Source organism: Vombatus ursinus, unplaced genomic scaffold (genome assembly GCF_900497805.2).
Source record: "Vombatus ursinus unplaced genomic scaffold, bare-nosed wombat genome assembly UNPS02014786.1, whole genome shotgun sequence".
In the NCBI taxonomy this organism is placed as follows: domain Eukaryota; kingdom Metazoa; phylum Chordata; class Mammalia; order Diprotodontia; family Vombatidae; genus Vombatus; species Vombatus ursinus.
Genome location: NW_020954564.1, coordinates 54,147,153 through 54,160,187, shown reverse-complemented (window position 1 = coordinate 54,160,187; position 13,035 = coordinate 54,147,153). Strand labels below are relative to the sequence as shown.

General features: G+C 38.1%; 1 protein-coding gene across 1 annotated transcript in view; it reads left to right on the top strand.

Moving 5' to 3' along the window:
- The window catches only part of LOC114047403 (WD repeat-containing protein 88-like), a 57,132-nt gene that overhangs the window by 7,309 nt on the left and 36,788 nt on the right, over positions 1-13,035 (top strand). Inside the window, exon 3 of the mRNA XM_027868231.1 lies at positions 11,103-11,191. Within this exon, the coding sequence (XP_027724032.1) occupies positions 11,103-11,191 (89 nt within the window). The remainder of the gene's footprint in view (positions 1-11,102; positions 11,192-13,035) is intronic.

Genomic DNA, 13,035 nt, shown 5'->3' with positions numbered 1-13,035 from the left:
TGTGTGTGTGTGTGTGTGTGTGTGTGTGTGTGTGTGTGTGTGTGTGTTATGTATTTAATTAAGTGTAATACAAATAATATGATGAAGTGCATAGAAGTGAGTCAAGTTAGTAATAACTCATGAATCCAAAGAGTGCCTTGGTAAATACTTGATAAAATTTCCGTATTTTAAAAATTTCCTGAAATCCATGCATCTGAGGTTACATCAGCCACTCCAAGTTTGTGTGGTGAATCCAAAAGACAAAAAGGATAATGCTACTTAAATTAGGTTACAAATTTAGCAGTTTCTCAATCACATTGCTAGGGGGATACTTTTTAGAATTAGCAAAATAACAATTAATTTGGAAGAACAAAAAGGTCTAGAATCCCAAGAGATAATGAGAAAAAGTACAAATGAAAGGTTATAGCAGCACCAGAACTCAAAACTATTATAAAGAGGTAGTCCTCAAAACTCCTTGGCATTGGTTAAAGAAACTAAACAAACAGAAAAACTGGTCAATGGAGTAGACTAGATAAACAATAAATGAAAGTAAGTGAAAATGGTAGCCCAGTGTTTGATAAATCTAAGAATATAAGTTATTGAGAGGACTCCCTTTTTCTCTCTCTCCAAAACCATAATATTTGATAGGAGATAATAACAGTATTTAAAGAATGCAACTGAGTTGAGTTGAACAGAAAAACAAGGGAAAACACAAAAGAAACCTGTGTCTAGATCACTGTGACACTTAGCTATGAGGCTGATTACTGCCAAGATGAGTTGTCAGGTGACATTGTCAGTTCAAGGATTCCTTTAAATGAAGTATGCAAGTGTGGCGAGTGCAGTTACTAAGGAGGACTTTGTTTTTGACAAGAGTGGTTGGGAAAAGCAGATACAGTTTGGCAGAAATTATAGCAGTATCTTACCTCCCACAGTACATTAACTTCAGAATGGATATGTGATTTGAATATAAAAGGCTGCATCTTTAACTAAAAAATAAAAGGGAATCTGATTAGGGACCTTTCACAACTATGGCTAGGAAGGGAATTCTTTTTTCTTAAATTTTTTTATTAATAAATTTATTTATTTTTCGTTTTCAACATTTACTTCCACAAGATTTTGAGTTCCAAAATTTTCATCCCCTCTTGCCCCTCCCCCCACCCCAAGATGGCATGCATTCTGGATACCCCTTCCCCTAATCTGCCTTCCCTTCTATATCTCTCCCCCTTCTCTTATCCCCTTCCCCTTCTATTTTCCTGTAGGGCAGGATAGATTTCTGTACCCCATTTCCTGTATTTCTTATTTCCCAGTTGCATGTGAAAACATTTTTTTTAATACATGTGTTTTTAAAGCTTTGGGTTCCAAATTTTCTCCCTTCCTCCCTCCCCACCCGCCCTCATTGAAAAGGCAAGCAATTCAATATAGGTTATACATGTACAGTTATGCAAAACACTTAGGAAGGGAATTCTTTACCAAATGACATAGAGAGACCATTAATTTAGAATTGCAAGAGACCTTAGAGATCATCCAGTCCAATGTCCTCATTTTACAGATTAGGAAACAGACTCAAAGAGGTTAAATAACTTACTTAACCAAAGTCACAGAGGTAGTACTGTAGAAGAGGTGAGGTTTCACCATATGTCCTCTGACTCCAAAATCTTTCTGCTATACCAAGTTGCCTCTCAGAGTAACATAAAATTCTAAAAGCTTATCGTACCAACAGAATCAATGAAGATAATTAGAAGAGACATTGAGTATGAAAAATATTTGTATCAAATATTACCAATGAAAGCTAAACTGCAGAGGCAAATAGCACAAATCTGAGACAGAGAGCTGCCTTTCTCATATAGATAAGTGGTTGAAGAATATGAACATTTTCCAAAAAGAGAATTGCACACTAAAATAACTGCATGAAAACATACTCCAAATCACTAGAAGAGAAATACAAGTTAAATCAGCCCTGAGGGTATCACCTCATACCAGACAAATTGGCAAAGATGACTAAAATTTGAACGGTGTTAGAGGGAGTATGGGAAGACAGGAACACTGATGCAGTATTGGTGGAGTGACAAAGTGGTTAGATCATTCTGATTTTGATTTGAAATTATGCAAGAAAAGTAACTGAGCTGTCTCTACCCTTTGACCCAGTGATCCACTGCACATGCCCTCAAAGACACAAAGATCTAGGATGTACCAAAATATTCATAGCTACAACTCTTTATATTAGCAGATGAAATGGAAACTAAATGAATGTTCATCAGTTCAGGAATAGTTGAAAAAACTATGATAAATGAATAACATATTGTGCTTACTATCTCCCAGGCACTGTGCTAATAAGTGCTTTACAAATATTATCTCATTTGATCCTTACAACAACCCTTGGAGGTAAGGTGCTGTTATGATACCCATTTGACAAATGAGGAAACTGAGGCAAATGGCGGTGAAGTGACTTGCCCAGAATCACACAGCTACTAAGTATCCAAGGTTGGATTCAGATTCATCATGTTCTGACTCCAGGCCTGATGCTCTATCCACTAGACGTGGCCCTTGAAGAAACTTACAAATATGAGGGATGCATAGAAATATGGGGAGATCTATGTAAACTGCTACAAGACCAAATAAAAACTGGAAGAATAATATACATAATGGATAAATAAAAAGATCCCTGAATGGATATCATTCTCTGAGAAACTGAAAAACCAGCTAAGGTCCTATAAAAACAACTATGAAACATGCCTTCTCCCTCCTCTGGCCAAGTTGAGGGACAACTAGGGAAGAATGCAACATACGTTGTCAGATGTGCTCACTGTATCAGATGTGTTTTCTTAAATTTTTTTTTTGTCTTAAGGAAGCAGTCTGTAGGATGGGGTGGAAAATGGCAGAAATAGAATGATCAGACTCATCAGTGTATTTTCTTTAAAAAAGAAAAACAACAACAGTAGCAGCAACAAATGCCATTAACGTTAAAATGTTAAAAAGAAGTCTAGCTTCTTTTCTAAAGATTGCTTCATTTGTCACCAAATGCCAATATTATGAAGAAATTTGTCAACAGTTGGCATTTATCTATTGGACACCATCTGTTGTTGGAGTGGAATGCCTTAGATAGCTTTTTTTTTTTTTAATCACAGGCATCTCCTACATTTATTTTAAAATCTTAGAGGTGGAAGGGGACTTTAGAGTTGATGCATGAATTTCCTCAACAACATCCTCATGAAATTATAATCCATTTTCTGCATGAGCACATCCCACAAGGGTGGGATGAATTGTTCCCTTCCTACCTCACAAGGCAGCCTATTCCATTTTCAGGCAGCTCTAACTAATCCTAAATGTGACTCCCTTTTGATTCTCACTTCGTACCAAGTATGTCTCATGCCTCATCCACCTCAACCCTTTAGGTGTTTGCTAATCCTTATTCATAAAATGACAGGAAAACTGGCTTCTGATCCTGTCTTTACAGCTTGATATGTGAACTTGGCCACACCAGTAATGTAAGCTATTATAATTGGCCTCCAGATGAGTTTCTCTCCTGAGTACCTATTTCCTGTACCCCAACCCTTGCCTTTATACTTCAGGATTTCAGTATAAGTATTCCTAGAATTACCTGGCCTCCAAATTTATCAGCCTTTTCAATCCCCATGGCCTTTATTTTGCTCCATCTCAATAACCTTCAGGTTCATACTGACCTATATTCTTGAATGTTTTTCCTTTTGTCCTATTGTCATTCATGCTTTGCCAATCTCTATCCTTGGGCTATTCCCATTACCTACCCACCTTCCTCTCTGCTCTTACTACACTCATACTTTGGATCTTAGCATCGCTTATTCCTGTTTTAGGCAGCAGGTGGTGGTAGTAGTGAGAAAGGCCAGGCTAAACTCCCAGTGTACTCAGGTCAGCCAGGGACTTTCAGCCTTCCTTTCACCCATCTGCCTCTGGCAGCCAGCCTATAGGTTTGAAAATGAATAGACCCTTACCCATGTAAAGCTCCATTGCAGCCTGTTATTCTCACTGGCTAGTGATTTCTTTCTAGGAGTGGCTGAATCCCAAATTGGTGTGCCAGGCTTATACAGTCTAACGCCACTCTCCTAATTTGTCCTAATGGCTCCAATTCTCCTGATCAGCTCCCACAGACCAAATCTTTTGCCTTCCTAGAAAAAGGACCGATGTCTTCTCTTTATTATTACTTTTACTTAAATGTTGCTGAACAATGATGGAGAGATTAATCCAACCATTCTGACAAGGTCTACCACAAATTTATACTATCCATTCTCATTTGGGCCCTTCCTACTGAATAGCAAATTTTTTTCCCTTCCCTGACGGATTCTTTCTCACACTCTTTATAAAAGTTATTCTAAGCCTTCTCATTCTGAAGTCCCTTATGCCACCCTTGTCCCTGTCTTTAGCAGAGGTTCTCACCTTCAAATTTACTAAGAAACTTAAGAGGGCCTCTAGGTGGTGTAGTAGATAGAGCATTGGAGTCAGGAGGACCTGAGTTCAAATCCTGCCTCAGACACTTGACACTAGCTATGTGACCCTGAGCAAGTCACTTAATCCCTATTGCCTTGCAAGAAAGAAGAAGATTACAGCCATCCTCTGTAAGCTCCCTCTTTTCCCCTATGCCACATCTCAACAACCCTCTTCATCATTTCTCTTTCCTCCATTTCTATAGTCTTTGAGAAATAAATGGCTTTCTTCTCCACAAAGCTAACCCTTCTACTTGTGCCTTTTACCATAACTCTTTAGGGAGGCTGCACTGTTGATATTCTTCCTGACCCCCTCATCAGCAATCTTTATCTACTGTTTTATCCCCTGTTGTCTACAAACATCCCCATCTTTTTTTTTTTAATTTAAGGCTTGTTTTTATAATTACATTAATTTCCAAATATGTTCCTATTCCTCCTCTCCCCTACCCAGAAAGTTTTCTCTTGTAATAAAAATTAAAAAAGAAAAGAAAATTTCAGAAAAAACCTAACACATCAGTCTCATCTGACAGGACAAGCAACATTCCACAATCATGGTCCCCAAGCTCTCCAATGAAGGGAGGACAGTATACTTTCTCATCTCTAGGCTTGGTCATAGTTACACAATGGAGAGAGAGGCAGCCTGCTATGGTAGATAGAGGGAAAAATCCTTTAAACTCTCAGTGTTCCAAGACTGCAAGTTGCAGATCTGTGGCTGATTTCCATTGACAGAAGAGATTTCCTCATTGAGGAGCTTGCTATGCCAATGACATCATATTAATTATATAATGTTCAGTTTCATTTTATTGTAGTTTGTGTTTACATTGTTGTGGTCCTTGTGTATATTGTTTTACTGGTTTTGCTTGCTTTATTCTGCATCAGTTTACATATCTTTCTGTTTTTCTGAATTAATTTTATTATTTCTTGCGGTACAATAATATTCTGTTACATTTATATACCAAATTTGTTTAGCCATTCCTCAGTAGATAGACACCTACTGTATTCAAAGTTCTTTATTCCTACAAAAAGTGCTATTTTGGAGTATAACTTTCTGTCTTTCTGACTTCTTTGGGCTATATATCTAGCAATAAACTCTCTGAGTCAAAGCACATGCACATTTTAGTCACATTTTAAAAGCATAATTTCAAATTCCTTTCCAGAATAGTTGGATCAATTCAAAGCTTCAGCAATGCTGGACACACTCCAGTGTGTTTGTATTCCTCTACCCTCGCTTACATCAACTATTTCTCTCTTTTGTCATCTTTTTAAATATGCCCAGACAGGAAAGCTCAGCATTGTTTTAATTTGCATTTCTTTTAATACTAATAAGTTAGAATGTTCTTTCATATGGTTGTCAATAGTATGCAATTCTTTTTTGGAATAGTTTATATACTTTGACCCTTTTAGGGGAATGGCTCTTGATTATATGAGCATGTGTTAATTCACTACATAGCTTATATGTGAACCGATCAAAAATAGTTGATGCAAAGATTCCCCCTCCAATTAACTCTCCCTCATTTAAAAGACAAACTTTCCCTTGACCTTGCCATCACCTCACAGTCAAACTCCTACACAAAGTCATAGTTGAATGTATTGAGGTCCCCACCCCATTTTCTCTTCTCAGTTCTCGGCGATTTGGTTTATAAACCCAAACCTGGAATAAAACTATTTTGTCCAAAGATGCCAGTAGTATTTTATTGCTAAATCCAATTGCCTTTCGGACCTTATTCTACTTACAGTTTTTGACACTGTTGACCATTCCCTCCTCTTGGATAATCTTTCTTTCCTTGGCTTCCATGATATCACTCTCTGAGCATCAGTGTCCTTTGAAAGATTATCCATTTCTGCCCTCAGTGTGTTTGTCACCCAAATGCACCAAGTGAGTGCTTCTCTCAGTGATTTCATAAATTCTCATTGGTTCAATAATCATCACCATGTAGATTAATCAGTCAGCAAGCATTTATTAAGTGCCTACTATGTATCAAGCACTGTGGTAAGCAATGGGGATTCAGTGACAAAAAATTGAAACAACCTCTGTCCTCAAGAAAGCTATCTATTGAGGGATATAATATTTACACATATAAGTATACACAAAATAAATTTAAGGTATTTTAAGGGGGAGAAGCTCCTAACAGCTGGGGGATGAGGAATGGCTTCATGCAGAAAAGATGATAGTAGTGAGGGGGCAATGTATTCCAGGTTTGAGTGAGTCTTAATGCAAGAAGTTTGAAGATAGGAGATAGTGTTGTTTGTTAGGAACAATGAGAAAGCCAGTTTGATTAGACAGCAAAGTGTGTAAAGGGGACTCCTAAACCTGTATATCCAGCCCATATCTCTCTCCTGGGTTCCAGTTGCCTGCTGGACATTTCCATCTCAAACTCAACATGTCCAAGTAACTCATTATCTCTTATTCCAATCTCCTTCTAATCATCAAATTCACAACCTTGAAGCCATTTTTGACTTTTACCTTCTCCCATTCAGTCAGTTACTATGTCTTGTTGATTCTCCCTCCACAAAATGTCTCAATCCCTTCCCAGCTTCCTTCTCTTTCATATAGCCATCTTCTTAGTTTAGGCCCTTGTTTCCTTGTGCTTAGACTATTATAATAGTCTCCTAATTCCTCTTTCCAATTTCTCCTCTCTTCCCTACACAGTTGCCAAAATAATTTAAAATTTTTTTTTATTAATTTATTTTGATTTATCAACAATAACTTCCATAAGCTTTTGAGTTTTAAATTTTTCTCCTCCTCCCTTTCCTTCCCTCCCCAAGACGGTGTGCAGTCTGATATATGCTATACATATACATTCGTATTAAACATATTTTCACCTTAGTCGTGTTGTAAGTAAGAATTAGAACCAATAGGAAGAACCACCAGAAAGAGGAACAAAACACAACAGAAAAAAATAGCAAATAATATGCTTCAATCTGCATTCAAACTCCGTAATTCTTTCTTTGCATATGGATGGCATTTTCTATCGTGAGGCCCCTGGAGATATCCTAGATCCTTGCATCCTATCAATGTTAGTCATTGCACACAAAATATTTTTTTTTCTAATGCACAGCTATAACCATGACACTTACTTGCTGAACAATTTTCAGGGGTTCCTGATTACCTCTTGGGGTAACACCCAAACTTACTCTCCTGTCATTGCAGTCCCTCCAGATCTTGGTTCCCACTTACCTTCTGAACCCTATTTCACATTTCACCTTCATGAGCACTACATTTCAGCCAAACTGGCATTATTAGCTATTCCCTGAACTTGAACTCAACATGCCTTTGCCCAAGCTGATCCCTGAGCCTTGAATGCATGTTTTCCTTATCTCTGCCTCTTAGAATCACTGATTTCTTCTAGGATGCTGCTTAAATGCTGCCTTTTCTAGGAAGCCTTTGCTGATCCATCCCTACAACTCCCCTTGTTGTTAGTGGTTTGTCCTTCAAATTACTTTGAAGCAACATAGATCCTGTCCTGACATTCCTCCATGCTTCACTCTCATAGTGCTGGCCCCTTTATTTGTGACAGCTTCCTTTGTGCTTCTCCTCTCCCAGCTCTGTCTGACTTCTTTTGCCCTCCCCTCCTCCAGCTCCATAGGTTTTATTGTCTTGTCAGGATCTGGCTTTTTTCACTTCTGGCTCCCAGCTTGGACTCCTGTAGTACTAGCAGTTCAGCCTTTTAAAGGACCTCAGGGGCATGGCCAAGTTTTTGCTCATCTTCTTGGCCTGGCTTCCTAGAATTCCATCAGAGATAGACGTTCATACTTTGTAAAGGGATCACCTTGTATGGCCACAATTTTACAGTTAGTTTAGCACCTCTCTGTTTATTCCTTTGTATAATTAGAACCTGGGCTTTTAAAAGTAATTCCCTTACATTCTTTCCTCAATTAAACATTTACTGTCCTTAAATTAACTGGAGCACATTTGGACATATTTACCCATATCCCCCAATTCTGGATAGCTTTTTAATGACTATAGGTTTAAAAATATGTGCAGGATATATTATATGCACTTATCATAACAATACACGCATATCCATACAAACTAATATACACAATCAGCAAAGCAATTCAATACCCATGTCAGCAGGTTTTTTAAAAAAAATCGATCAATCAATAAATATTTCTTAAATACCTACTATGTTCCAGGTACTCTGCTAAGCACTGAGGATACAAAAAGAGGCAAAAGACAGTCTGTGCCCTTAAGGAGCTTACAATCAAATGGGGAAGACAATATGCAAACAACAAATATATACAAAGCAAGGTATAAGAAAGGGCAGCTAGGTGATGTAGTGAATAAAGTGCTAAGCTTCGAGTCAGGAAAAATCTGGCCTCAGACACTTATTAGCTCTACAATCCTGTGCAAGTCACTTAACCCTGTTTGCCTCCATTTTGAATTTGTAAAATGAGCTCTAGAAGGACAAGGCAAACCACTGCCATATCTTTGCCAAGAAAATCCCAATTGGGATCACAAAAAATAGAACATGACTGAAAAATGACTAAACGATAGCAAACTGTAAGGGAAAGCACTAGAATTAAGAGGAGTTATGGAAGGCTTCCTGTAGAAGGTGAGGTTTTAAATGAGACTTAAAGAAAGTCAGGGAAGTCAGTATTCTGAGTGGAGAAGGGAGAGTATTCCAGGAATGGAGGAGAGATGGAATGTCTTGTCTGTAGAACCATGCTGTGGAGCCATGAGGCTGATGCCACTGGATCAAAGAGTATGTGATGAGGAGTAAAATGTAAGAAGACTGGAAAGGTAGGAGGGGGCCTAGCTTATAAAGGGTTTTGAGATGTTGGAGCATTTTGTATTTGCTCCTGGAGTCAGGCAAGAGGAAGTTACTGGAGTTTGTTGAGTAGGAGAATGATATGATCAGACATGTGTTTTAGGAAAATCACTTTACTGGCTGAATGGAGAATGGATTGGAGTGGGGAGAGACTTGAGGCAGGCATGAGGGCCTGCACTAGAGTGTAGCCACAGGGCATAGGCTCATTAATCAACAGGGTATATTAAAATCCTACCCCCATTGCATTTACTCATTTGTGCACATGTTGGATCCTCCAGAAGAATGCAAGCTACTTGAGGGCAGGGGCTGTTTTTGTTTTTGTCTTTGTGTCCCCAGTGCCCAGCATGGTACCTTGTACATAGTAAGCACTTACTAAATGTTTGTTGAATTTAATTAAAATGGAGATCATAAAGCCTGCCCTGCATTCCTCATGTAGTTATTGGAAAAGTTAATTTTAAAAAGTTAAAAGTTCTGTGGAAATGTAGAGTGCCATCATCATCATGTGGTTTGTTATTATTATTATTATTATTGGTGGGGCAATCAGGGTTACTTGCCCAGGATCACACAACTAGTAAGTGTCAAGTGTCTGAGGCCAGATTTGAACTCAGGTCCTCCTGATTCCAAGGCTGGAGCTCTATCCATTGCACCACCTAGCTGCCCCTTGTAGTTTGTTATTTTGACCAGATATGGTCACATTTCTTCCTGCAGATATATTTTGGCAGATATTGCCAAAACAAATTTATTTAGAAGAAATGGTATTTTCACTGTACTATTTCATCTATACTGTATTGTATACCAACTTTTGACCTCATTCTTCATATTGGAACAATAACTCTTCTCGTTACTAAATAATAACTGCTTTCCTTATTCATCATCTTGTAGCCAAATAACTGAGCTCAATTCTTTCCTGAGAGGTAGAGAATGTGCTTTCTCAGTGCAGAGTGGAGAGTATCAGTATTTTTTCCTAGAGATCAGTCTAGGCTAGGTTTATGAGGTAGAAACTCTGCCCTTAAGTAGGCCATGTAGAGTGATTCTGAGTCTATTTACTTCTGCAAATTTCAGAAATGGGTAGCCCACATGATCTGATGGATTCATACAAACTTTGAGGCTGTTTCTGGGAGAGTGGACAGGGTTGTGCATCAGCACTCAGAGAAAGGGAGTGGAAAGATCATAGAGAGAGAAAAGGACTAACTATCATGCCTCAGTTCACACTCCTCCCTGCCCCTTACCCTCTTATCACACATAAGTTTAGTTAGGACTGATGACTCTTGGCTAGCTGGAGAAAGTATCAGACTCTAAGGTGGAACTTCTATATATAAGAAATATTATTTGGGCACCAAAATACCTTTTTAAATGATTGAAACAGAAGGTACAATTACAGATGTAATCTCTTTTCTATATAACTTTCAGAAAGCCCAGAAAGATCTCAAGTCATATCTTATCATAGTTTCTTATTTATTACATAATTGTATTTCTGCCCTTTTTGGGGGGGAGGGGTGAGGCAATCGGGGTTAAATGACTTGCCCAAGATCACACAGCTAGTAAGTTTCAAGTGTCTGAGGCCAGATTTGAACTCAGGTCCTCCTGACTCCAAGGCTGGAGCTGTATCTACTGCACCACCTAACTGCCCCCTGTTACATAATTGTAGAAGTGTTTTATGTGCACAGTGCTAATTGTTTTCATTTTCCTTACTCTCTTTTTTCTTTTCTTCTTACTCTCAGTAGAACCTTGAAAAATTGTTTCACCTCTAAGGGTTAAGTGAATCTCCACAGTCCAATTCTAGTACTAATCTAATTTAAATAACCAAAGTTCAGATGTTTAATGTATGCAGCATTTTCTTTTTAACAGCTTCATTAAAACACTTCCTAATGATACTTCCTTTCATTTATTTGAGGATGCTGCCACAGGAGTTAATATTCATGATTTTGAAAACAGTCATACAGCTCCTATTTCAGAATGCAGTCTGACAGCGGATAGCAAGAGGTGACTTTTACTTGTATTTTATGGGTCAGTAAAATACAACAAAGAAAATGATGCTGCTTATGGCACATTAATGTCACTGAAATTTTTCTGCAAATGGGAAGAAAAAGGATGATTTGACTCCCTTTTGCTGGACTTTTACTGATATTTCCCTTTTACTGTTATTTCCCTGTGTGCTATTGTTATTCTTATGACGATCAAAGGAGATAGCTGTAAAGATACTTTGAAAAGTTGATACTCTATCAGTGTTTGAGGGAATGTTATTGTTTATGATTATAAACAAATGACCATTCTAAACTATCTTTTGAATATTATTTTCTATTTGATCACATATAAAGATTAGAGTTGGAAGAGGCCTTAGTGACCATTTAATCTAATTACCTCATTTTCTAGAGATGGAAACTGAGGCCCAGAGGGGAAAAGAGACTTGCCCAGGGTCAATCAATCAAAAAGCATTTATCAAGCACTTACCATATGCTGGGGCTGTACTAAATGCTGGGGATACAAAGACAAAGGTAAAAACAGCTCTTGCCATTGAGGGACTCGAATCCTAATGAGGGAGGCAATATGTACATAACTAGATACATGCAAGATATTTGCAGAATAGGTGGGAAGTAATCTCAGAGGTAAGATACTAGTAGTAGAGGGAATTGGGCAAGACATCCTACAAAGAGTGGGATTTGAGAGAGTCTTGAAGGAAGTCAAGGGATCTAAGAGATGGAGTTGAGGAGGGAGAACATTCTGGGCATGGGAGACAGACTGAAGGCACAGAGAAGGACGTGGAACATGCAAAGAGTAACAGGGCAGCACAGCTGAATTGTGGAGTGTATGGAGTAGAGTGTAAGAAGACCAGAAAGTAACAAGAAGCCCAATTATGAAGAGCATTAACTTCCACCAGGGAACCTTGTGTTTGATCTTAGAGGTGATAGGGAGCCATTGGAGTTTATTAAGTAGGGGAGTATCATATAGCTAGTTAATGACAGAGCTAGGACTAGAACTCAGTCTCCTAAGAATTATTTTTAAAAGTAGGAGATTTAACAAATTCTGTGACTTATCTAACATTTGTAACCACTTATGCTGAGGTGAATCTTCAAAAATAGAACCCAACAACTGGAGAGTTAGCTTATTGGTATAAAAGGAAACAAATGTTTCATATGGAATAATAGCTAAAAATGACAGTCCTAAGAAAATATTATGTAATTCTTTTTTTTTCCAAGAAGAAATAGGAAATATGCATCATAGGAAATGTGTTCTTGTTTTTTTCTTAAGTGTATAATCCATCAACAAATATTTATTAAGCACCTACTATGTGTCTGGTACTAGGAATACAAAAAAAGTCTTTTCCCTTGAGGAGCTTATATATACACACACACACACTTTTTTTTATATGAGACAATTGGGGTTAAATGACTTGCCCAGAGTCACACAGCTATTGAGTATTATGTGTCTGAGGCAACATTTGAACTCAGGTCCTCCAGACTCTAGGGCTAGCACTCTAACCACTGTGCCACCTAGCTACCCCAAGGAGCTTATACTCAAACAAAGGAGACAACATGTACATATGAGTATATACAGAATATATAGGTCACAGTGGTAGGGTGGTATAGCAAGCAGAGCTGTTTAACCATTCCTATTTGTGCCTCCTTCACCCTACTGCTCACCCTACTGACTCATTGCCTAATTGGGTTTCCCTATATAGCTCTCCTCTTCTCTAAGTTGTATCAAAAGACTCATAATCCTTCCTTCCTTCCTCCCTCCTTTCCTCTCTGTTTTCTTTCTTTCTTTCTTTCTTTCTTTCTTTCTTTCTTTCTTTCTTTCTTTCTTTCTTTCTTTCTTTCTTTCTTTCT